Here is a 26,882-nt window from a genome sequence, read left to right as displayed (position 1 = left end):
TTTTTTGGCTCTTATATACCTTTTGTATTGTAATTTTAAGTCTATGTTTTTTTTTGGTTAACTTTTGTGCATCCGTGCCTAAATAAACGTTCTTGGAGAATTACATATTTTGCTTTTAGTTGTTGACAGTGTTTATCAAACCATTTAGTTTGGTTTGGACATGAAGTAGAAAAATCTTTTCTTGTTTTGAGTTTTAATGATATTTGCAAAAACGTACTATTCTCAATATGAGACATACACGTACACCAGGTAACTTTATCAATACTTAACAAAGTCTTCATGGTAAGAATTGGAAATTTGACATGAAAGAGAAACCAAGAGAACCTATAAACACACACCAGGCACAATTAAAGAGTACCAAAATGACCATGGTTAATATATTGAAAGTGAAGGCTATGGCTGAATCATGGGCATGTCTAACAGTAATTATATGCTAATATTCAAGCACTTCATATGCTGGTAATACATTCCAATGACACTCATTTGCTCTTCAACTGGCATCAACCCAGGAGACCTGGAACATGTATTCTTTATAATTGGGATTCCCAGTTTTTAGCATTTTGTAAAAACATTTTCATCTGTATTTAGCCATATTTATTTTTGGGCCATCTTATAGGTATTTATCCAAATGTAGGGGCCTATTAGGATGGCGGACGGACCTGCGTCCGTCCGCCACCCCCGAGGTGGAGGGACCGTCCGCAGGGGCAGCGGCAGTCCCTCCGGTGCAATTAGGATGTGATCGCCACCCTGGCGGTCACATCCCATATCTTTAACCTTGCGGCGGGTGCTGCTTGAAGCAGCACCCGCCGCAAGGTTAAAAATGCATGTTTTACAATTACATGCACAAACCGGCAGACACCGCGCGGTGCCTGCCGCTTTGTGCATGTAAATGCTGGGGGGTACCATAGGTACCCCCCATGTGCACCCCCTACCCCCCGAAACCCTGGGGGCCGCAACGGGCCCCCAAACACCAAAGACCACATGCTTTTCCACGGCGGAAAAGCCGCCTTGGAAAAGCATGTTTCAATGCACATCGTAATTTAGCTGACGGTGTCTTGCAGACACCGCCACCAAATAGCCCTCCACACACCGCGGATCAGCGGCGGACGGACCTGCCGTCCGCCGCTGGTCCCACCGCAATCCCACCGCCATCCTAATCTGGCGGTGGGTGCTTTCTGTGGCCACGGCCGTGAATCCGCATCCCCCAGGCCGGCGGTGGCTTCCGCCGGCCCGGAGGATGCGGATTCACCGCCATCCTAATCGGCCCCTTATTTTGTATTTTAAGAATAAATAGAGTGGTAACATGGTATATTTCCACATTTATTTAACTGATAAAGATGTACTCATACTTTGATGTCTGTTGTGTTTTAGCAAAATAAACAACCAATATAGCAAAACACTACCCCACGTGTAAATATTAGCATATGTACAAATATATGTTAACATATACCTGCATTTAAGCAAATGTCATCCTTGTTTTTAACTCCCCATACTCTCTATCTGCTCAGATGTTGGCCTAGAATTCATGAAGGACAGCAAGGAAAGTCACTTACACAAAGCACACTTTTCCGTATTTTTCAGGTTTTTAAAATAAATACAGACAAGAAACACATTGTTTTCTGTCTGTATTTTTCTGTAAAAATCAGTAAAAACTGAAAACTGGGAGCCTTATGTATAATTTCTAAGACACTCTCATATAATATAAAAAATACAAGACATTAAAAATAAAATAGAAAGCGGGTGTCCATTGCTCACCTTTTCATAGGTCCAATCTGCACCCTAATGTTGAAGAAAAAACAATGCTATACCCATTCCAGGGTTGCTTGTTTTTCTCTTTAGAAGAAAGGTGGCTGGGCAGTTCCTGCTGGAGTGTTCCTGTTGGAGCAACATTCGGTATCACCGGTCCCTGTAAGTCACATAAGAGGCAAAAGATTATGGAACGGATTACAGTACCAAGCAACTACCAGTAGTCAAGACTGATTTAAGCATTCCTCCCATAGCTTTTTGCTTGTTTATATGGAATGTGCATCACTATTTATTTTCCACAGGAAAAAAATCCCATAATACATCTACATGGATTTCAGTTATTTCCCAAAAGGCTGAGCTATTTGAATGATTTCTCTCACTCAGTATTTGCAATGTCAAATCTATTTATAGCACTAGGAATTGGTTGTAATATTGTAATGATTAAGATCAATCGAGTATTCCACCAAAAAGATTTTTACATTCTTCACCACTTTGTAGTTATGTTTCAAATTCATTATCAATGTTTATAATAATACAATTGATAGAGGCCCATCTTGTGGATTATATATTACTGACAATATACTTTGTACATTTCTTTCATTTTCCTTCTTCACATATTGTGCTTTTTTTGTTTTATACTTGTTATACATTTCTTTTCAAACATAATAAAGAATATTTGAAACAAAGAAGATTTATGTTTATAAATGAATTGCTTCTCTCTGGGAAGTAGTCATTTTAAAACATTGGCTACCGATTGAATGGCCAGATTTCAAGAATTCTATACTTTTGACTTTATGAGAGTAACAATATATGAATATACATCCCACCATTAAAAAGGAAATATGAAGACTTGAAATTAATAGGTTTATGAAATGTCAAGTAATTCTAATGGATTAAAACATGACACACCTTTCTATGTCTTCCTTTTTACTGAGAGACTAGTATGACTCATGTATGTGTTGCAGGGATTCTGCGCAAACACAGAACTAAGCGTAGGATTATGGGACCTTACTGCATAGAGACTGAGTCATCCTATCACCTTAGTACCCATGAGCCCAGGACCGACTAGCTATAGTGTCTCACTTGCTAGAACACAACACTCCAGATTCTCTCAGGAATAACGGTTGCAAGATACCTCCTTTCGCTAACACTCTTGTACTTGTCCTCAATAAGATCTGACTGAGACACGAACAAGTTTAAAATATTTATTTTCACTAACATGCTCTAATATGCAGTATACGGGCCACAATATGCAAGAAAATGCATGACACAAATAGAGGCTGCTGCCTTCTAGGACTATGTGAGCGAAGGCAGTGGGAACCCTCACAGAAACAGATTCCTTCTACGACAATGTGAGAGGAGACTTAAAAAATAATAATTGAGGGCACAGGGTGGACAGTGTTTGGAGGTAAGTCACTAACTGACGTGTGTTTAAGAATCTTCATGGAAAGAACAGCTGCATGGAATGTTGTCAATGTGCTGTAAGTAGAGGGATTGAATAAATCATAGCAATTAGTCCATAAATCATGAAAGGAGCTGTCATTATGAAAAGACAGTATAGCCTAACCTCCCTCCCCTCGTATAGAAGCAGACTGATTATATATTAGAAAATCTCTGGGTGTTATCTGCAGACCCCGTACCTCAGTCTATAGATGGTAGATCTACATCATAGTCGCTGTCTTGCTCTTCTCCTTGGAAAGGTCCCTCTCCAAGTGTCCGCTACCTATTTGTGTATTCCATTAAGACCAACGTATGTATTCCCAAACAACAGCTGAATCGGTATGTTTTGTCTAGGTGCTAGGGCCTGACTAGAACAGAATAACAAGGGGCACTGTTGTTCGACCTTGCACACAACGTTCAGACTAAATCCCGGGAACCTGCAGAGTGTGAACACAGCAATAGGTTCTCATGTGAAAACGTCAAAACATACATTTGCAAACAAATCTTGCTTTTTCTCAATATTCTTGAATTCTATCTAATTGAACTGATGATATTCCCACCTTTGTTTTGACTGTTTCTAAAATTGAATACGTTTGTTAATACAGTGGGATAGAATGAAAACAGGCAAACAACTGGGTGCCAAGAATTAAAACAGTGGCACAATAATTTTCACAAAGCATAAACCACCTAAGGATTCAATTCAAATCAAGTGGGCAAGTACAGTTGGAACCCTCACAGAAGCAGACTCCTTCCATGACTATGTGAGAGAGGCCAGTGGGAACCCTCACAGAAGCAGACACCTTCTAGGACTATGTGAGCGAAGGCAGTGGGAACCCTCACAGAAACAGATTCCTTCTACGACAATGTGAGAGGAGACTTCAAAAATAATAATTGAGGGCACAGGGTGGACAGTGTTTGGAGGTAAGTCACTAACTGACGTGTGTTTAAGAATCTTCATGGAAAGAACAGCTGCATGGAATGTTGTCAATGTGCTGTAAGTAGAGGGATTGAATAAAACATTGCCATCGAAGGGGAGACATGGCGGTACTGCCCCGTGAGGCCAATAACATTTAGTGTGAAACAAAACTCAGCGAGAACTAACGTTTATTAGCAGCCCAAGGCCGGTGAAACCATCAGGGGAAGAGGTGATTATCTTGCAGTAAGCTTGACGCTTGGAGTCAAAAAATATGAATGCCTAAGAACAAGCAAAGCCCCAACCACTAAGAATTAGGGAAATATGGAGCACCGAGATCTGGAAAATAGAGGGCTCAGAGCAGTGCTTAATTTGAGCCGGCGATTTCTGGTGCACGGCACCAGCACTTAATTGTCAACAACGGCGCTTGTAGCAGTCTGCCACAAGGTGGCCCTGTCTGGCTAATTTAGAGATTACCACAACAACAGTTATTTATTAATTCAATATACATTAAAATGACTTTTACCTGCCACCCAAGTCATTCTTCTAGCGTTGGAGGCCTGTAATAGTCTAAACTGTCACACTTTCAGGAGTGTGATGGTTAGTAGTTGTGTTGTTACTATCATTGGCAGCATGGCAGGGGCAATGTGTGGTGCAAGTTGCAGTGGCTCCCTGGTGTGAGCCCTGGTATTTTTTTTTTTTTTACAAATTAAACATAGATCAGAGCAACCTAACCCTTCAAACAACCAATCTACAACCCAACTAAACACAAGGATGTTGGTAGTCGATTAGCATCTTATGTCACATACGATATTGTGACTACCAATGATGTTACTTCCTGGGCATTACATTGTTGAATCGTAAATTAGTAGGAGATGGTTTAAACTCAAAGAATGTAGCCACTAGGCCTGGGATGAGTTCGCAGAGTTCTGCTACGTGGAACTCCATAAAGTGACCCAAAAACTCAGCCGCGCTACACGGAGGACCGCAATCGGCAGAGTCCATTAGGTCACGCCGTTCGTGCTGATTTTAGTGTCGAATGTTTGTCCCGTGCTGGAAAATCAGTGCGAACGCCGCCATGCGCAGCGCACTAGGACACTGCTACTTTAATGTTCTCGAGTAGATGTTCTACTCGACCACCAGCTTCTTCAACGTGAACGGAAGGTGCTTCAATGCGAACAATAACAGCCAACTGCAACTTGCTTCGTTGAGAAATCTCATCTGGAGGTTGGTCTGGAGTAAGAATTTCCTTGCTCGCCCACTTAAACTTAAAGTTGGCAAGCACGAGCGAGGAAAAACTCCGCCCCAGGCAGCATGGGTTTTAGGGGGGTGGCCTCCCCCACCGCTCTTACCTGCGGCTGTCGATAGGCAGCAAAGGCAGGAATCGCCAAAACCCACCCGCTCTTAAATTCGGCTGCTGCAGGTGGCAAATGCAGGCGCTGACATGGGCATGGCATAAGGCCTAGTTGCGCCACTGGGAATAACTCTGCAAGCGGGTGGAATGTCTCCATTTGGGACCCCATAAAAAACTGATACTGAAATATGTACAGAATTTTGCCACGGGACGCATTTATAGACAGTGTATCTTCCTCTCAACAAATTAATCAACTAGAGTCAGATGCACACCTGTCAACCTTCTGTATAAAAAACATGAAAGTGAAGTTGTGGATTTAAGATGATAATCAAAGTAGAAGTACCATAAACCAGCATGGATAGTCCTTTCAGATAAACAATTAAAATATGAAATACACAATGAAAATAATCTAAATGTATTTTAATATGTCTGATTTACACCCAAAATGTGTGTCGAAGATAAATGAGAATACAGTGGGATTTGCTCCATTTCGTTTATCAAGTAACATCGCCTGCTCCTTACATGGAAAACAGGGACATAAAAGGTTAACAAACAAGGCTGTTTCTATAATCTTAAAAAAACAAAAGCATACGAGTTGTTTACTTAAACTTAAATCATAGTACCTAACCTAAGTGAAACCTGTGAGACTCAGATTTGGAGGTCAAAATAGTAGGAGAGACTGAATACGCTTTCCAAAACCCGTTCCAAGATGGCTATTAAGTTCGCACAGACTTCAATGTTTCTGAAGCTCTGGCAGTAAGCGGTCAAAGATATGCAGCCACATTCCTAATGCACATAGCCTGAAACTTTATATTTTAACGGATAACTTGTGAATTATATAACATTTCTTTTGAAGTAAGTTGAAATGCTTGCGGCGAATTCGAAATGGGTACAGACATTGATCAGTTAGCTTTTTTTCATTTTGAATGTTCATCAAGACTGCAGTGCAAAATAGTTCTGATATTTTGGTCTTGTATCAGGAGTGTAAAACATGATGAGTTTCAGCACAGGTTTTGGGCTATTTCTGATATTTCAGTGAGATTCCTACCCTTGTTCGTGTGTTCCGGCACCACTCAAAGATGGCGCCGCTGAGGTCTTTCGGGGAACAGTCCCTTCTTCCCTGTTCCAGTGACGGCTGCCTTGTTGCTGGTCCCTGGGACTGCACTGTCTGAAGTGCGAGCTCAGCTGGGCGGCCGCCGGGGCAGCGAGTGGCCAGGAACAGGAGCAGCCACCGGGGGCGGCTGGGGGCTGGGGGCTGGGAGAGGCAGTAGCCATGGAGGCCCAAAAGAAAGCCGTGGTGGTGACTGGTGAGTGTGCAGCAGACTGATCGCAGCCCCTGAGCCCCTTTGTCCTTTCTTCGAGTCCGTGTCTCCACCACTCCTTTGTTAGAAACAAAAACAAGTGCAGAGGACTTTACAAAGGATACCTGCCTGGGTTCCAAATGAGGTGCACTTTGTGTCCCTAACATGTGCTTCCGGGTCGTCATAAGAAAGCTCTGGACCAAAATAATGGACATATTGGGCTGTAAATAGATGCTTTAGAGGTCTTTGACGTCACAACATTTATACAGGGCTAGACAAAGTACATTTATGTTTTTAGCTGTAGGGTGCTGACAATAAATCGTATTGGAGTCCAAATAACGGACCCTTAAGGGCTTGAAAAAGTACACATTCATAGGAACAAATATAAAACTTACTAAACCTCTTAGGGTCCCAATGAAGTACATTTTGTTGCAATAATAAGTCATTTTCAAGTATTTAATAATAGTTCTTTTCCTGTTCAAATAAAGTTAATTTAACTCCCTAATATTGGAATTCTAGTGGTTCTAATAATGGAATTTTAGAGATATTTTGGTTGCATGATGGACATTTTGAGGGTCCGAATTTATTCAGTTAACCTGCCCTCTAAAGACTTAAAAAGACAAGGATAAAAATCAATACATTTTTAGGTACCAAATGTAATATATTTTGGGCCACTAAAAAACTTCTAGGATCTACTACTTAAGTTTTTAGAAATGAAATGGGGAGGTACTTTGACCCTCTGAGAGGATTTTGTAGTCCGAAATGGTGGATGCCAACCTTCCCAAAAAGTTAAAATGTTTTATTACCAAAATATTTTTTAGATAAGTGTGTTGCACAAACCGGTTCTTTTGTTCTCTCCTATCTTTCGACTGCTTGGTTAAAACTAAAGTTCTAGCAGTTCCAATGAAGAAAGTGGACCGAGGGATTGCAACTTAAAAAGCTACATGGAAGATGGTTTCAGGCTCATTTGAGAGGGTATGTTTACCATCACAAAGTTTATTTCTGCCTGTTAATTACTTTTCTGTCGTTTTTTGGGTCCCCAAACTGCTTTACTAATGCCTCTGCAAGCAAGTAATACCTCCTTATGTGAGTAGTGTTGAGTTACGCTACTGAAGAAGTGTGAGGAGCTGCTTGCTGACAGAAAATCCATCTCCCCTTGATGTTGCACACCTCCTTGCATCTACCCCCTTTGACCACGTTGTGGCACCCTTTTGTGGCTTGCATGTGACACACCTTTTTTAGCAGAATTGCAATATTTATACGTCCTGGCTTCATAAAAAAGAGAAGCATTCAAGTAAAACCTTCATCCAGAATGTATTATTTTGGCCATATTTGCCAATTCCCTATGAATACTTTATTTTCTTTTGAAGTTCTGCTGTGAACATGTTCTGTCTTTCCTAATTATTTGGCTATAACATTTTCGCACAAAGTTCACATTTATATGTGTGCTAATGAGTCTGGTTCAAATCCTTTATAGTTTGTAAGCCTCTGCCTAGCAATAAATTGAAAACCCTGTTGTCCGAAAGCCCTACATTAGAATTACTAAACCTCTTTTCAAGCCCCTTCTCTTTGAAAAGGCGTGGTTACAGTAGATATCAGGCTGACTTTGTATGATAGCAGTGGTTACTCATTACAAAAGATCTGTGCAGTGGACATTGACCATTTGCACAATTAGCAGAACGTTGCTTACCAGCGCTTGGTTTTTCTGAAAAATATGCTGTTCTTTGAATACAAGTTATACCTCTTATGGCCTATTTTGAGGCCCGATATTATTTAAAAACATATATTTTCTTCCATGGTTGCTGACAATATTATCAAGCAGGGGTTCATACAGAATTACATTCATTATGCATTTGTGCAGATAATCAGCTTGTCCGCAGTTTGTATAAGAGTCACAAAGATTTACATTATCAACTTTACATAATAAAAATGCCTGGAGCTCCCCTATTTAGGTCGAAGCCTGCCAGACTACGCAGCTGTCTGGTTTGCTAGAGTCATCTTGGGGACATTCAGAAAGCTTCCTTGGGAATGCATTCCGCCATTGCTTATCATTGACTTTGTAGTTTGTAACTCACATTTTGTGGCATTCTATTAGCCGGCTTTATTTGTTTTAGGATGTTCAGGGTAAGTTCGTCCCTCTCAAGGAGCAAAGCCTTTTCACACCATAACCCCTTGTATTCTCCCACAAGTGCTCCTTTCTGTAAAGGGGCCTGTAAATCTTATTCTGATCTTGGTCACATTTGCTGTGCATTCAAAGGTAGAGGTCAAATGCCAGACTCTTTCTTCTGATGGAGCTTGGTGGTTACTTTTCTTTCTCTGACTTCAAAGTGAGAGGATTTATGCAAAAATCTTGCTGAATACTGGGAAAGGAAATGTTTTTTTCTAGTACACAACAACTTTTGAATGAACTGTGCAAGTATTTCAGAATTAGGAACGTACACTCAAGCACTTTTTTGTTAATTCTGAAGTGTGTTGGAAACAAATACTTTAATATGAGCAAAACATATCGGTATACCAGGTGATGCCATTGCTACACATTTCCGTTTGTGTGCTGTATAGTTTTATTAGTAAAACTGAATGTGAGTGCAAATGTAATGGTTATTTCAATTGAAAATGTGTTGTCTGTAACAGCGGAGTGCTACCACACCATGCATACTCCAGTCTTCTCTACTCTGCACCACTCCACTCTGCACCACTACAGTTTACTCCACTTTGCCTCATTGCATTCTACTCCACTTTGCATCACTGCATTCTACTCCACTCTGCTCCACTGCTTTCAAGGCCACTTCACTTTATGCCTCTCTACTCTATGCCAGTGCACTCTTCGCTTCTCTACACTACACCAGTCTACTCCAATGTACTCTGCACAACCCCACTCTATGCCATTCTTCAACACTACACTCTACTACGCCACTGCACTCTATGCCAGCACACTTAAGGCCAATGCACTTTAATCTGTAACACTGCACTCTACCCCAGTCCACTGTACGACACTCTACTCTACACCACTGCGCTCTATACCACTCTGCACCACTGCACTCCACGATACTCTACCCACTGAACTCTACGCCACTGTACTCTGCATCACTCCACTCTACACCACTGCACTCTGCAGCACTCCACTATACACCACTACACTCTATGGCACTATATTCTACTTTGCACCACTCTACACCACTGCACTATGTGCCACTCCACTCTACTCTGTACAACTGCACTCTACGCCATTCTACTATGAGCACTGCACTCTCCCATGCAACATTCTAATCTATGCCCCTGCATTCTGGAATGCGGCATTGTATGCTAATAAACTGTATGCCACTGCACACTATGCTCTGCAACACTGTACGCCACTGCACTCTACACCAGTTCACTCTACTCTGTGACTCCACTCTACGCCACTCCAGTACACAACACTCCATGCCTCTGCATTCTACTCCACTCTTTGCCATTCGACTCTGCGACACTCAACGCCACTGTCCTCTGCGCTAGTAACTTTTAGCCATGCCAAACAGCAGTCACGCTGGTGTACAATATGGCTAAAACACATTGGCAAAGCCAATAGCTCTTGCATTAGCAAGACCAATTGGCTTTGCCCATGCATGTTAATTTTGTTCAACAGACAATCGGATTCTAGCCCATAAAAATTAACATCTCATAGATGAACATGATAAACTGCAACATCACATGAAAAGAATGTCAAAATTCATTAGTAGAAGTAACATATTTTATGCCCTAGCTAATTTCAGTAGCAGTGTGATATCAGGGTAACACAAATTGCTCCAAATGTCTGTATTTCAGCAGGTTTTCACAAGGCACACACTGCTTCAAGACTCTACAGAGTCTTCGCTACATCCCAATCCACATGCCTCCCTATTATGTCGGCACAGGTAGAAGAAAGTGTTGAAAGCTCCTTCGCCTGTATCAGTGCCCCAACCTAAACCGGAAAATGATTTGTGTAGAGAGCAGGGTTCGCTAGCTGGACTGTGTCTTGGCTCTTGCACCGCTTTCAGGCGGGTTGTCCTCCCTATGAACTATCAGGCATTTTGGACGTTTGGGGGATTCCCAGGATAAACATTGGTGTAAGCAGTGTGTCTACTGCCTGTCAGTTGGACTTCTGTTTCAAAGTAAGAACTATCTCAGCCAGCAATTGAAATTCTATGAAAAATAAATGCCTTGCATTGCCATGTTTCTGCTGTTTATCTGCAAAACTATAACAAATCTAGAAACAAAAGTAAACTGATATGGAGACAAAAAGAAGGTTCACAATTAATGACATTTCTGTAATTTCAGGATTCGGTCCATTCGGGGAACATGCAGTTAATGCCAGCTGGATCGCAGTTCAGGTAACTTAATTAGTATTACTTTTGAAAAGAACAGAGTAGGATATGAAAATGCGTGTGTATGGCATGCTTCAGACTTTGGGTGGGATTTGAACTTCTTTTTTTATTTTTTGCTGTCCACTTGAATCCTTCCATTTGGAGTAATTGCCCGGGTATATAACTAAGAATTGCCTCCAGGTATGCTTGCTGATCTCCTACCACTCAGCCTGAATAAGATGATGGTAATGCAAGTGTGAAGTGGATACTGCTTAAGCTGGATCTAGAGCAATCTCCACAAAAGCTTTTTTGAAATCTTTATAATTGTCTTTCTTAGTTGAGATGTGAAAACGACATCTTTATAGCCCAAATATTAGTACTGCTTTCACGTCATAGCTTTCATTCTTACCTGGTGTGCCAAGGCACATTACTGCAGATTCTGCCTGGATAGACAACTCTGCCTTTAGTTGAACCAAGATAAGCCTAGAGTCTTGCCTGGTAGGCCTGAGCAACTGGTAAAGGTTTTACAGGCTTTGTTCACTACTTGGACAAACTGGCAATGACCTAGACTGTATGGATGTTGTTCCCTGTAGCCTTCAACAGGTAAGTGCACTCTGAACCAGTTCTTATTACTTCAAAATGGTTGTTTCTTACTACGTCAATTTCCCCCATTTTGCAATCCTTGGTTGAAGTATTTCTGTTAACATGTCTGGATTATGGCTTCTCCACTTCGTGAAGTATCCAATTAAAATAATGAGAAAACTATTGAACATCTGTCCCTCAAAGTGGAAAACCCATATTGTACACCATAGGATAATTAATACAGACGTCGGCTCCGCAGATGTTATTTTCTATTTATTTTATACATTTTTTAAAACTAGGAATAGCATTGAATGCAACTACATATCAGTCATAGGGAAAAGATGCAGTCAGTGGACATAATTTGTACAGCCTGACTGTACTCAGAATGAACATACATGTAAATATTTCCCACCCTGTTATGTGGTAGAAAGCTCACAACGGTTTCCACTGTATTTGCCTTTCTCCGGGGACTGGCTAATGCTTTTATATCCTTTCATTTGGTTAGAATCTTCAAGTCTATAAATCCTCTTAGAATCTTTGAGAAGTAGTATAATGAGACTTTAACCATTTCACGGCTTGCTAGGTTTTCTAAGGATTTCTACGTATTTTATATCAGATCTATGAGCCATAATGGCATTATAGGGGGTACCATTTTAAACAATGGAATACTCTATAGCTTGATGATGGTCTGCCTTAAGTTTTGTGTTTTCGTGCAAAAAGCAGAAATCACTTCGCTTATTTGGCCTCAACTTAATGCATTGAATTTGTGATGTTTAATTCTTTTGTTATACTGTGATCCCTTAAAGAGGATGGAGGCTTAATGGAACAAGACTAGATAACTACCAGAGTTAAAACGCCTTTTCCCTCACTTTAGGAGCTGGAGAAACTGGGTCTGGGTGACTCTGTTGACCTCTATGTGTATGAGGTTCCAGTTGAATACCAAGCTGTACAGAGGATGATTCCAGCTCTGTGGAAAAAGCACACTCCACAAGTGAGTAGCAGCATTCCAAGCATATTCCTTTAGCTGTTCCTGTTTATCTGAGAATTTTGCTGTCTTTGAATAGAGGGTTTTATGATGGACTTTTCGTGTCTGAGCTTTTTGTATGAGAAATGTGTAAATGGAGAGTCAACACCAATGTCAAGATCGGAATTTACAGTTTCGGTCACTTTGAATCCAGACAAATCAAATTTTTTGTTGTTGAGGATGGATGTTTGTCGTTTTTACCAAAGTGATGAATTAAACATGTGAAACATAATGTGTTACATGTTTTTGTGTAATCCCATTTGATGTGCATGTTCTTGTAGATCATCCTCAACAACCTGAGGGGCATATTAACAAGGGCTTTATCTCCGCTTTTTTGGCTTTAAAAGCTAAAGAAGCGGAGATAAAAATATCGCCCTATCAACAACAGGGTGCTTACATGCAAAATCGCATGTGAGCACCCTTTTTCACTACGCTTCCCTTTGCATCTCTAATGAGATGCAAAGTGGGCGTTCCAATGCAAAATAATAGGAGAAATGTCGCCAAGCGACATTTCTCCTATTATCAAGCTTCACGCTAACCCTGTTAGAGACAAAAAAAGCAGCGCTAACCACGGTTAACGCTGCTTTTCTACGTCTGCTAATTTTCAGACTTAGCCATGTAATCCAATGAGAGGTGGATTACATGGCTAAGTCCACCATGGGCTATCAACAAGGATATCCCTATCCTTGTAGTTTTATCGCTGCATTACCAGTGATAACCTCCCAAAATGCCGCTATCGCTGGATTTTTTATCGCCTAGGCGGTTAGCGTTGTTAATAACGCGATAACCAGGCGATATTATCCAGCGAAAGCGGGCGTTAAAAAATGAACGCTAAGTGCCTTTAGCATTCATTTTCCCTGTTCCTTGTTAATATGCCCCTAAGTAAGGTAAAGCACTCTTTGGCTTCCTAGCTAGGTTTGAAAACCAATAAATACATGCATACATACACTAACAGTATGTAAAGTAGGAGCAGAGTTGAAAAAATCAGACCATCTAAACCGAAAGTTAATATCATTATGGGATTTTGTCAATTCAATGAGTGTATCCCAGACTTTTATTTTATGGACATTTGCAATTAATACCTCTTGTGTTTTTAGTGTTTTAGGTCCTCCCATGTGCCATAGGGCACCTCTGTTTATCCCATTAAATTTGTCACATTTGCTTGCAATACGTTCCGAAATCTTGTTGTGACCCTTTGTAATGTTTTCCTACTGAACATTTGAGTCTTTAAAACTGAATCACACTTATAATCCCCTGTCTGAGAAGGTGGGCATCCTGATGAACAGTAAGTATGCATTTGTGAATGCTTCCCCCTCCCCCCACTTCACATTCACCATAGTAGCAGGTAGGCAACATTTCCTTTCCATTGTCTCCGCTGTTACTCTCCCCTAGTGTTTGCTCCAACGAATATCTTTTTTTTTCCGGATAGTTGTAGTGGAGGTACCAACACAGTTCTGGTAACCTGAATGAACCAGATGTCGGTGGGCATCCATCATTGCAGGTCCATTATTTGCTCACTCATTTCACAGTGGGTGCATAGATTATCCCACTGATTCACTACACAACTCTGGTCAGTCTGATGAGACCCAATCACAAAACACTTGTCAAATTTTGCTGTGCTAGACTTGAGTTCATGTAAATACAGCTTATTCACAATGATGTCTGTGTACAAGCAGTATTTCAGAAAGCCCATGTGGGTAGAACAGAAATTGTAACAAGGTGTTAAAACGACCCCCTTTATCAGAAACTTTAGCATAGTCATTATAAGGAAAGCTGCAAAATGGAACAGTCTTATTCACTGCCCTGCTCACTAAGGTTCATCCGGTGCCACAGCAACGAGAGCTTAGAGTTTGGATGGGAAACTCTCAGCCGATCAAATCATCCACAGTGGACGACGAATGAGACCGCTCCTCTTTTCCCAGCAATCCAAAAGCACGAGGGAAAATTAGCAATGTTTCTTTGAACAGATAACGGTTCTTCAGAGGCCAACAATACAATCTGGATTTTGACCAAGGATTACAATAGTGACACAAAAAGTATATGGGACTCCAAGACTCCTACAAAAGGGAGTTTGTGGTGTTCCCCATGAACCAACAAGTAAATTCTGGTAAATGATGCATTTGTTACTAAGAAAGCACCCACCACATTGTTTCAGAAGCGGATAGGCTCAAAGGACAACTGTAACATGGGATTGCATGCCCATTCCCCAAAACTATTTAAAAATCAATACCTAATTATATAATATTTTAAAGCAATAACTGCCCTCACATTCCACTTTAGTACCCTGAGCTCCCTCTGGATATCATCAACAATCAATGAACCCTGTCCTTTGGGTGTAAGTAATGTCAGTGTATCTTGCAACAGACCAGTCACATGTTCATGATCTCTGTTACACTCCCCTATCCACTATCATTTCTTCGGGGTATTTACTGCAATACGTCTGGTATTTTTAGAAAGTTAAAAAGAAAACATATTGGCCAACAACTCTTGACAGTCGCCTAGAACAACAACACAGGATGTCTGAAACCTTAATCTATACAGTGCATCCACCACATGAGATTGAAAGCAGACAGATTTCTGCAAACAAATGTGTGAAGAACAGAATGACACCTCACGGGAACACCACCCTCTGGGTAACTGGCAAGTACTCACCAGACTGGGCCCCTTTTCTCATCACTGGTCGTCATTCAGTTCAAAAGAAAAGGAAAAGTGTGTCCAAACAAAAACCAAGAAGTGAAAAAGAACGTGGTAGCAGAACCAATAAATCTGCTCGTGACAAACAGATGTGATTAAAATCAACAGGCACACCTCTTCGCAATTTTATTCCTAAATATTAGGCGTGGGCTGTTAAATTAAAAAGGCTGGTGGCTACCATCGCATACCATTACCTATCGCCAACATGTTTCTCTGCCTCAATGATTTCGGCAGATTCGTCAGGGCTACACACCTTGTTGCCACACCACTGTTGGACACTCTGTTCTATGTCGACCTCTGGTAACCCACTTCACTTATACCAGCTGCCGAGGGACCTGAGCATAGCTTAATACTCCAGGAGTGAGTTTTTCTTGCTATAGTCACAGCCAATGCGATTGTAATCATCAATCGTGTGCTTTCCACCGGAGCGCGTTGTCTCCCTCTGGATATGCCAATTAGTTCATAATCTTCTGCCTACTTTAACACTAAAGTTTAAGCTGCCAGGAATTTGTTGGAGCACTTGAGTTTCTAGACCGCACCTCTGTGCTAACATTACTGAATCCCTTAAGAAGATACCGCTGCGTCGCATATTTAGGCCAAATCATGACAGTATTGGTCCTACAGAAGACGAAAGGGAAACCCATTCTATCCCTCTGCCATATGACTTCTTCTCTGTCCCTCTCTTTTCTCTGGACATGAACACCACTCATTACTGGCCTATCCCTGCCCTTCCTATTTGGTGAAGGAACTCTTCATTTTTAGTTCCAATAATCACCAAAATACTAACTTGTTATTGACCTTTGATAACGCTCTTTCTGGTCTGTATATACTCATATACATATTCCCTGGCTTCAGACTGGATCCAGAAACCTTTTTGCAGTACTTCTGCACACCAGCAGGTGTCATCATGTGGTTCTGTGCCAACAACATTCAGCTCGGACGTCATTTGCTTTTTTCGGCTGTCCACACCCCCAGACGCAGAGCTCAATAGCAAATTTGCTTTGACCAGTGTGCATGTTTCTATATCTGGAACCTTTTTTTTGTAGAAAACTTTCACAGAACAGGGAGGGTGGGCTGGTCGGTGAGGAGTCTATATTTGGATAGAGTTCTACTCAAAAGAGCATTATTGAAGGTAAGTAACTTGTTCTTCTGATAAATACGTTTAACTGCATATTCCTCACTTTTTAAGAGATGCAAAAGCAGTAACCCCTGGTGGTGAGTCTGTGAACTATCTCAAACCAGAAAGTCCTGTAAGGACGACAGCAGGCTTGTTTCCAGTGGAATGAACCTACAAACCTTTCAAGGACTGCTTCTTGGCCAATACGTAGCAGATTTTAATGAAGAGCATGATCCACCAATATATGGTCCTCTTTTGCACTGCTTTGCAGTTCTTCGCTCCAGCGAATCCCTCAAAGAGCTGTTCATCCATAGGATTTCTACTGGTACGACCAAAGTATAAGCTAAGAGCCCTTCTAGGATTCAGTCGATGGATCCTACATGTCGGTAGGGTGAAGTTTGTCCTGATGTAAAAATGAGTCATCACTTTTGGTGAAGGGAAGCTTGGGTTCTGGTGACCAGCTTATCTGGGGAAAAAGTAGTGTGTAGTGAGGTGATGGAGAGGGCTTGCAGCCCACTTGCCCACAGCGTCGATGTTATGGTGATGAAGAATACTTTCTTTATGGTTAGAAATCGTAGTGGGCAGGTGTGTAGCTGTTCTAAAGAAGTACAGATCAGGAAAGTGAGGACCAGGTTAAGGTCCCAATGAAGCATGATAAAGGGAGTTGGTTGAAAGAAATGTTGCAAACCCTTCAAAAAAGAGGGCCTCAGAAAAGCTGAAAGAGCTGTCAGATATCCCATAGTTGTGCCCAAAGCAAGTCCTTGCTGGGCTGGGGACAACACAAAAAGTAATATTTTGGATAACCTGGCGTGAAGTGGATCAGTTTGTTCAGTACCGCCCCAAACCTGTTCCAATGACCAGGTATATGGAGTTTGTTGAGAGTTCCCTGGCTGCCAGATGACGTCTACAACCTCGGAAGAGAGGTCAAATGCAGTCAGCTGTTGCTGATCAATCTCCAAGAATTATGGTGAACATTGAACAGGCTTGGGTGCAGGACTCTGCCCTGTTGCCACAGATCCTCCTGAGGCGGCAGCCTTATCGGAGAACTGATGCTCATGCCCAAGAGTTCTGATGATTGCACTCTCTGTGCCCAATCTGGTTCCATTAGGATAACTTGGGCCCAGTCATTCCTGATCATTAGAACTTGTGACAGGAGAGGTATTGGCGTACAGGAGAGAGACACTTCTTGGAAACTCTAACATGGGAAATTGCTGACATTGCTCATTCAGGCAGTGGTGAAAAGAGTGACCAAAGGTTCTCCGCATTCGCCTAAGAGAACTTTGCTCTGGAATAAAAACCCTACAATGAGCCAATCATCCATGTGATATTCCCATGTACAATCGATATAGAAACTCGATGCTCTTTTAAGGTCCAACTGATGGGAGTCTCTCTTCCTTCAAATAGGGGTGAGATGGAGCAAAAAATGCCAGCAGGATGATGGCCTGACCGAGATGAAAAGGAATAACCAGTTTCAATAGAAAGTAAGCTAGGGGCCTCAAAACCAACTTATCAGGAAGAAGGTGGTATAAGGTTGATTTACACAGCCTGAAGTTCGCTCCCACGTCTAGTTAATGTTATGGCAGCAACTTGATAGGAGGACAGCCGCTCATGCCCTGGAGTTCCAGGTACCACACTCTCCTGGCCCAGTCCGTTGTCACTAGGATGACTTGGGCCCAGTCATTCCTGATCATCTCCAAAACTTTGGGCAGGAGAGGAAGTGGCGGGAAGCCATACAGGAGTCCTGAGATCCACTCCAGACAGAAGGCATCTCAGAGGGACTATTCCTTTGGAAACTGCAGTTTGTAAAAGTGCTGATATTGTGCATTCCCTGTACTGGTGAAAAGATCCAGTCAGGGCTCTCCCTGTTGTTGGGAGATGACCTGTGCCACCTCTGAGTGCAACTGCAATTCATAATCTGCGTGTTGCCTGCAGCCCTGGTGTTTAAAGATCCTACCATTTGGTTTGCCACCAGAGAATTAACATGGCAGTCCCACCACTTCAGGGGCGAAGCGCAAATGGCACAAGGGTCAGGATCTCACCCCGCCTGGCTTGTTTCAGAGCGACGTGACGGTTGTGTTGTCCGTGAGCACCTACACCAGCCTTCCTTTGATGGTGAGCCAGAAGACCTTTAACACCAAAGTGAATTACCCTCAACTCTAACAATCCCAACATGCCTGGGAATTATTCATGGCATGAGGAATCTATGGTTACAAGTATCTATCAGAAATGTGTTTGTTTTATGTAATCCATGTGCAGGTTTGTGGGGACTCGAATAACCCCCATACTAATGTAGACTGGAATGCCCAGTGCCCTGGCCATCATGGCATCTTGTCTGTATAGCATGTTTTTGTTGTGATACTGTGTGTGCATACCAAGAGGCTGTTTTCGTAGTGTGTCTTGGGCCTTTGCAAGTTTGTTAATTCACAGCCTAAATTTTGTCTAATTTTTTGTGCACTTTGATTACGTTATGTGGACCCTTACCCATCATGCGTGGGTAATTGGCATCTGACTTTGGCTTCAGTTAGTGGCTGAGGATATGGAGATCTTGTGTGATAGCTTCTCCTTGCTCTACTGTGGTGTGTTGTTTCCTGGTTCGTTGCAGTGGCCCTTTATTTACTGGAAACTTCTGCATGCGTTGGAGCATGCCTGTCATAAACTGGGGAAGCTTGTCCCTTTTTAGGTCTTGCGTCAGCGAAAGACCTTATGTCGCCCGTTTGCGGGAATGTTGGACAGGAAATATGCACGCGCTTTCCCTCGGCAGATTTCACCTCGTGGGCGCGCACGTGCACATCTCCTGTTCAACATTCAGCAGCCTCTCGCCTCTCTCATTCGCGCGCACTCACACAGCCACAGTCACGCATGCGCACACACATTCCCACGCGCACACACTCACCCCCCCCCCCCGCACACGCAGGGCATACATACACCCACAAACGCGCACACACACACCCTCCCAACCCCACTCACCGGGCACACGCAGGGCTTCCATCACTGGGGGGGGGGCGGGCACCGTCAATGTGCCCTGACGCCCCCCCCCCCCTCGATTTTTCACTCTTACTTGTAGGCTTGCTCTTACTTCCGTGGACATTGTCATCATAGTCAGGGGCGTCTGTATCACTCGCAGAACGGTCGTGACGACATCAGCAGGCCTCTGTGATGGTGGCTCCAGTCTTGGCCCCGCCCCCGGCGCTGCTTTGTGGGTGCCTGGCAGGGTTACGTTCCTGTCGCGCGCTCTCGGATCCAGTGCCGGGCCGGGAACAAATAAAGAAGGTATGCGTGGATCAAGATTATGTGACGCGCAAGTATGACATGTTGGGGGAAAGTTTTTTGGGAGAGAATGTATGACTGTGTGATCTCATTGGCTTATATCCCGCTTGGCCCTTTGGGAGTTGTAGTTTACTTTAAATTGAGGCATTCTAAACTTTCCCCACAAACTGGTCCTGCAGAAAGCTATGGTTCTGAATCAGTGGAAGTAGCAAATACGTTTTAAGAGCTCGTGGGCAAGCTGGGAACTGTGGTTCAGAGAAGATATACTGCAAATCCATCCTTGAAAACACCTGTGTATGCAGCTGTCAAGTGGGTCAATGTTCTGTGGAACATCTCCCGAAAGTCCTGCTTTTCGAACACTCTCTTGATCTCTGCCCAGCCGCCCAAAGAAAGATGAGGCGGCCTTGTCACAGCTCGGATTGCCACCTTGCCAGAGAAAAATATCGGCCATCTGTTCACGTCTAAGATTCTACAGAGGCCCGCCCGGCCATGAGTCTTAAGTATAAATGTACATGAAATCTTCAGTATTCATTTTTAGCATGGCATTTTCAATCATTGTTTACTTGACTTTCATTATGAACCAGGGATCATTAAGGCAGCCGTTGAACACATTTTAAAGTGTTTTCTTCTTACATTTATAGTTTAAAGTATGTACTGAAAACGAAAAAAATACTGACTTTAGGTGATCCACATTTTTGTACTAACAGTCATACAGGTATAACAGTCATGCCGATAAAAAAACACAGCCAGGTGGCAACGCTAGCCCCAGCTAATTCTTCGTCTGAGTTTGTGTAGACCATCTTTATACCCTGAAATCGCACCCGTTATGAGGGTGTATGCATCAGTGGCAACCAATCGTGAAGGTGCTGGGTGGCACACTACTGCTTCCTTCTGAAAACATAGTTCAAAACAATAAACAATGATGCCCTGGTTGCTTACTGGTAATCTTCATTACACCAAGTCCGAGCCTTACTTGCCACAGTCATTACATAATGAGCAATAGCTCCTGTGGGCAGATCGTCAAAGCAAAAGGTAGCCTGCTAGTTTCCCATTCCCCCAAGATGGACTACTCCCTCCCTCTAATTAGTATAAAACAAACATTTGCAATGCACTAGGTCTCGCATTTGTTAGAGATTAAGCTATTGGCACTGTAAATGACAATGCCTTTTATTTATGTTTTAAAAACCAACACGTAAATTAAAGATATTGCCATTTACAATGCCAATAGCTCAAACTCTCACAACTGCGAGACCTATTGCATTGCAAATGCTTGTTTTTCTTTGTTTAAGGTAGACCCAGTGAAAGAAGATCCTCACGTGTAGTTAATATCTGTGGCTCTTCTTTCACCTTGTGTATCTCTATGTGCAAGAAATGGTGAGAAAGAAAGAGCACTGGTACCATCACTATCCGTGTGTGTAATCTCTTCCTGCCAGTTTTCACAGCACCTGTGGCTCCGTTGCTGACACATCACCATACAATACGAACTTTGATGAGCTTTAAAATTCTACTTTGAATTCACTAAAGGTATCATAAATTTGCCTAATTGCTTTTTCATCTCTGAAAGGCATGTCTCTGGAAGATAGACTTGCCTTCCTGATTGAACTATATTTCAGAAATATTTTAATCCTTTTCAATCTTAAAGGCTTTTCTTATTGAAGGCTAACTTGCTCGTAACACCTTAGCTAAAATATTCCTTTTTGTATTCCAGAAAAGCATATTCCATCTCAGTTTTTCGTAAGCGGACTGTCGTCAAGTGTTCTTATTGTGCTACACCGCTGGCCTTATGCAAGTACTAGGCTAAGTACACTCAGTACTGCAGACCCCCAGCTTGGGCAGGGGCTATTGTAAACCTCTTCCCCGAAGTTTCAGTCTGGTTTGCGCTGTCACCTACTCCTACTGCTTTCTTAGGAAGCTTAGGATCTTTTCTGAATTGTGGTCGCTGGGTAAGATGCTGCGATGCCATACTAATGGTAGATGGTGCTATATGCAAGTACTGAGCAACAATAACAATAAAAAAGTAACGTGATAATGCTTAATAGCTTTGTTAGTCCTGGGTGGAATTTGTAAAGGAACTGAGCGAAGGTAAGAACACCTGTATATGACCTCGGAACTTCTGACCTGGATGTATTGGTGAGATGTGCATGCCTTTCCTAACTTCCCTCTCAGTAGGTCCTTATTGGGCATGCCATAACAATGCTGCAACGTGCTGATGATCATGTGGGTTTGCAGTCAAGTATAGTTATTATAAAGGTGAGTAGCAACGTGGCACGGTGTATTTGGGTCAAACCTGCAGTTCTTTTCATACTTGATAGCCACACACCATAGGCATGAGTTCCATTGAGTAATCAATTTACACTAATGCTCGTCACAATTACTGCATTGAGTTCCACCTACAATATCACATTTTTAGCAATTGTTACCCTTGCATAATCAATGTCTTATTTCTTCATAGTTGGTCGTTCATGTAGGCGTATCCAGCATGGCTACAACCGTCACTCTGGAAAAATGTGGACATAATGTGGGCTACAGTGGTTTGGACAACTGTCATTTCTGCCCAGGCTCCCGCTGTTGTGTGGAAGGTGGACCAGAATGCATAGACTCCGTCCTTGACCTGGAAACAGTTTGTAAACGGGTCACAGCTTCTGAGCCAGATGTTGCCGTTTCGATATCAAAAGACGCTGGCAGGTATGAGGCAGGATCATGTCAAATGGTTTTCAGACTGGTAAGGAGGGGAAACGATTTGCTTACAACCCTAACTTCCCATCGTTGGCCTGCTCTCTTAATTCATAATAGTAGATTCTACATATGCAGCGTGCTAGAAAGCGTAACATTTTTTTTTTCAAATTGAAAGGAACTTAAACAAACAAATCTGTCCACATGAGGCAACATTTTCTGTCTTTTGTGACATCCAATCAGCCAATAGTACTTTTGATTCATTCTCCACTGGAACAATGTACTTTTAAAAGAGAAAACATAAATTAGCATCCTATCTTTTATCTTTATAAAGTGGAAAACTGTTCCAGCTTCTCTGAAGATTTCTTGAATGTGCTGTTTTCCACTCGTTGTGCAAGGAAACAATACTCTTTTGTTTTTATTGAAGGAATTCTTAATGCTTTTTTCATTTTAAACTGTTTTTTCACTTTTTGAAGCTGAAGGAGGTCAAGTTGTCTAGTGCAGGAGGGTCATTTCTGTTGGGTCCAGATCATGTTAATATGCAAGGTTCGAGTCTGATAGTCCTCTCCCTTGAAATTGCATCCATCCTTCAAGGCACCTCGTAAACACCTACTGCATTGCAGTTACCATGAACCTTTGTGAATCTGATATTGACAATTGAAATGCATATTTGAAGAGGGGTGGGAAGTGTCTGTTCTGCCCTATTAAGTAACACAGTTTGTTAAGTGCTTCTTTCACCGAAAAGCTCCTTAAAGGTTTACTAACCCGCCAGGTAGGGGGATGCTTTTGTCATTATTGGTGCTGAGGGTGGATTTAAAATTTGCTCCAGGACATCCTAGAGACTGATTTCTTGTTTGGAAATTACGCTTCATAAGACCTTACATAAACTGTATTAGCTTTTGAAGGTAGAGTGACCATCTGACCTGAATCACTTTAGATCAAAAGCCATAATCCGAAATTAGTTTTAACAGCGGGCCTGTCGTAGGAGCATTTTTGGTTATTGATAGAGCATCGGAAATGTACTTATGCCCTTAAGGTGTCGAAGCAAATAACTTAACCACCAAGTGAAATTAGGAGAATATAGTCCGTAAAATGTGCCCTTCTTTGCAACCTCTGCAAAAGGTTTGGAGGCATGGTGGAATTTGTGTCTGAGTGTTTCTGTAGATGTCTTGGACAAAGAACTCATTTTGAATTTTTAAGGCCCAATTAGGAAAATAACAGTAACTCTCAAGTACCTTATACTTATTCACACTTATTTGCCACTTTCAAAGCTGCTAGAGCCAGCGAGACAGAACAACTGACTTTGTCCACATTATTTAACAACATTTCGAAGGAGCTTAAGTGCTAATGATTTCCAGATGTTAAAATGGCCTACTTATCCTATTTTCTCCCTCTTTTTTTTCCAGGTACCTGTGTGATTTTACATACTATACATCCTTATATCAAAGCCACGGCCGTTCGGCATTCGTGCATGTGCCTCCATTAGGGAAACCTTATTCTGCGGTGCAGCTAGGCCGGGCTCTGCAAGTCATCATTGAAGAGATGATCAATGTTCTGGAGCAATCGGAGAATAAAATCAACTGCTGCCGTGAATACTAAAACTGGACAAAGTGCTCTTAATTTTGCATTTCTAGAATATTTCTTGCTGCAAAATGAAATCCCGTTAAGACACAGAAAAGAAAATGACATAAATTAATCTTAAAGAACTGATTTAAAAAATCCCCAACAGCTTCAGCACTGTGTGACTCTAGAGCGACAGGGAAGCGGAGGCTTTTTCCGCCTGGGTTTCTATCCTTCCAGAACTGTTTGCCTCGCGAAGAGAACTGCGGATAACAAAAAAGACGAAACCAGGAGAAGAAAGTGTCTATATTTATCCAGTTTGTTGCTGAAAGGAATTTTGCGTACTGTAATGTAAAAATGCTAGCTTATAGCAGTTAAGAACGTTTTGTGAGTCATACATGATGATTTTTACAAGGAAGCGATGTAAACTGTATTGGAGAATTGGTTGTCTTCAGGATAATACCCAATCACATTTCTAACTGCAATGACTACCTGTCACTAAACATTTTAAAGGAATGCCCTTTGCAGAAAATTCATTAAATCAATTGTCAATCTGTTTTCGGCGACTATATGATCACAACTACCTTTTGCTTTTTTGGATATGGCGATGAGAGCGATGTACAATTCGGAAGCACGTTATGATGTGGCATAACACCGAAGAACTTAACAGTGCTCAGGAATTATATTTTAATAAACAAAACATGTCTAGTATCAACACAAGGAGTTATGAAATGTCTAGTTAATAGATACTTAAAGCATTTTTCTGTCAAGTACTTGTTTCTTTATTGAGTAGAGACGTTGAAAATGAACACTTGTAACCTGATTTTGCACAAATGTTTTTGAGCTTGGTCTACTTGTTTATTTAGTTATTTATTTATTTTAGACATTTTTAAAGCGCACTGTTACCCAGAGGTGTCCTGGTGCTGGATGATCACTGGTATGCGTGTGTTGAGGACTTAGTGTGTAAAGAGGCACGTCTTAAGGGCTCTCCTAAATGACAGCAGATCAGAAATCTGTCTGAGGCTCTGCGGCAGCGCGTTCCAGGACTTTGCCGCACCCAGGGAGAAGCTCCTGCCCCCCCAACAAGCTTTCCTGACTCTCGGGACTACCACCAGCCCCTGCTCAGCCGACCTTAAGGATCTTGCAGGCTTGTACCGCTGGAAGAGTTGCTTCATACAATGGGGGCCTAGGTCATGCAATGCCTTAAAGATCACGCAGAGTGCTTTAAAAACTATTCTTTTACGCACTGGAAGCCAGTGTAGCTTCACCAGATCCTGTTCTACCGAAGCAAACCTAGGTGTCCCCGTGATCAGGCGAGCTGCTGCATTCTGCAGAATTTGAAGTTTGTTCAACAGCCCCTGTTGGGCATTCAGCAGGAGACTATTGCAGTAATCCAGTCGGGACATCACCAGTCCTGTTACGACTGTTTACCTGTGTTCGTCCGCCAGGAACGGCAAGACTTTCCGAATGGTTTTTAGCACAAAGTTGGTTGCTGAGGACAGTGCGTTAATTTGTGGTCTAAAGGACAGAGAGTCGTCCATTAGTACCCCCAGGTTTTTGACCTTCGCCACCGGCGCAGGGGGGGGGCCCCATTTCCTCTGGCCACCAACGTGGGGACCAGAAGTTGTCTCTGGACCCAAATAGCAGCACTTTCGTTTTTGCTGAGTTGAGTTTAAGGCAGTTTCCTGCCATCCAGTTGCTTACCTCCAGCATGCAACCTCTAAACCTGTCAGCTGTGCTTTCTGTTTCACCCAGGAGCAGCGACACCACAATCTGTGTGTCGTCTGCGTACGATGTGAGGTTAAAACCAAAGGATCGGATCACTGGCGCCAGGGTGGAGACGTACACGTTAAAAAGGGTCGGACTCGGGGAGGACCCCTGGGGAACTCCACATGGGAGCGCAAATGGGTCCGATTCAAAGTCCCCCAAGGCCACCGTCTGAGTCCTGCTGGATAGGAAAGCCTGCAAGATCTTGAGAGCCTTTCCTTGAATCCCGCAGGCCCCCAACCGGTCCACCAATAGCTTATGGTGGACCGTATCGAAGACCGCAGACAAGTCCAGCAGGATCAGAGCGGCTCTGCTGCCTGCATCCATCACCATCCTTATGTCTTCAGCAGACTTGATCAGCGTCGATTCCGTGCTGTGCCCCGCCCGGAATCCATGCTGAGATGGATCGAGACACTCTCCTGTCCCCAGGAAGGAGCTCAGCTGTGCGTTTAATATGCCCTCCATGATTTTGGCTGGGAGGGGTAGCCTGGCGATCGGCCGATAGTTATTCAAGTCGGTTACATCAAGATTGGGCTTTTTTAGGAGGGGCAAAATGGATGCGTGTTTCCATCGTGAGGGAAATTCCCCACTGTCGAGCATGATATTAAACAGTGGGGTCAGTCCAGCAGCAATGGTAGATGGCGCTAATTTTGCAATCGTGGTTGGGCAGGGGTCACGAGGGGAGCCTGATTTTATCCTTTGTAGCCGGTTCGCTACCTCCTCTTCACTAATTGGGGTGAAATGAAGAAGTTTTTCCATTTTGCTATCAGTCCCTGGGTTTGTGTCAGGGCCCTGAGTCCTGACTTGGTTGTCTAGAGAGTAGAAAATATTTTCCACCTTTCCCAGAAAGAACTTGGCCAAGTTTTCACATAGTTGACGACTTGGGGGTATCTCCACCGGTTTAGGGGGTTGCTAGAGATGACACCGTACAGAATAGTTCCTTAGGGGAGTTACTAGCTTCCATGATACGTTTGGAGAAAAACGCACGTTTAGCCATTCGGATCATCTCTTTATAAACTCTCAGTTCGGCGTTAAGTAGTTTTTTGTCCGCCTCCCTGTAGTTTATCCGCCAAGATCTTTCCAACTTTTTGCAGAGAACTTTGTGATCCCTGATCTGTTCTGAGA

The 26,882-nt window shown here is 42.6% G+C and overlaps 1 protein-coding gene and 1 long non-coding RNA gene across 4 annotated transcripts in view; one reads left to right on the top strand and one right to left on the bottom strand.

The window, feature by feature from the left end:
• Positions 1–26,882, bottom strand: part of LOC144799412 (uncharacterized) — a 256,377-nt gene that overhangs the window by 111,796 nt on the left and 117,699 nt on the right. For both annotated transcript variants that reach the window (XR_013603810.1, XR_013603809.1), the window contains exon 2: positions 1,756–1,906. This is a non-coding gene — a long non-coding RNA (uncharacterized LOC144799412). The remainder of the gene's footprint in view (positions 1–1,755; positions 1,907–26,882) is intronic.
• PGPEP1 (pyroglutamyl-peptidase I) lies at positions 6,546–24,710 on the top strand. Of its 2 annotated transcripts, XM_078668414.1 has the most exons (6): positions 6,705–6,760; positions 7,644–7,729; positions 11,048–11,100; positions 12,530–12,646; positions 22,210–22,442; positions 23,837–24,710. In XM_078668414.1, the coding sequence occupies exons 4-6, from the start codon at positions 12,611–12,613 to the stop codon at positions 24,027–24,029; spliced, it is 462 nt and encodes a 153-aa protein (XP_078524540.1). In that variant the 5' UTR covers positions 6,705–6,760; positions 7,644–7,729; positions 11,048–11,100; positions 12,530–12,610; the 3' UTR covers positions 24,030–24,710. The 2 variants fall into 2 exon arrangements, with proteins under 2 accessions (XP_078524539.1, XP_078524540.1); XM_078668413.1 differs by lacking the exon at positions 7,644–7,729 and having other exon boundaries at positions 6,546–6,760.

Source organism: Lissotriton helveticus, chromosome 12 (assembly GCF_964261635.1).
Source record: "Lissotriton helveticus chromosome 12, aLisHel1.1, whole genome shotgun sequence".
In the NCBI taxonomy this organism is placed as follows: domain Eukaryota; kingdom Metazoa; phylum Chordata; class Amphibia; order Caudata; family Salamandridae; genus Lissotriton; species Lissotriton helveticus.
This window is presented reverse-complemented; position numbering and strand designations above follow the sequence as displayed.

Bases quoted from the DNA above. Each gene is read 5' to 3' on its own strand.
- PGPEP1 (XM_078668413.1), top strand. From the start codon at position 6,727: ATGGAGGCCCAAAAGAAAGCCGTGGTGGTGACTG. The intron at 11,101-12,529 runs GTAACTTAATTA...CCCTCACTTTAG, and splicing joins CCAGCTGGATCGCAGTTCAG to GAGCTGGAGAAACTGGGTCT. The intron at 22,443-23,836 runs GTATGAGGCAGG...TTTTTTTTCCAG, and splicing joins ATATCAAAAGACGCTGGCAG to GTACCTGTGTGATTTTACAT.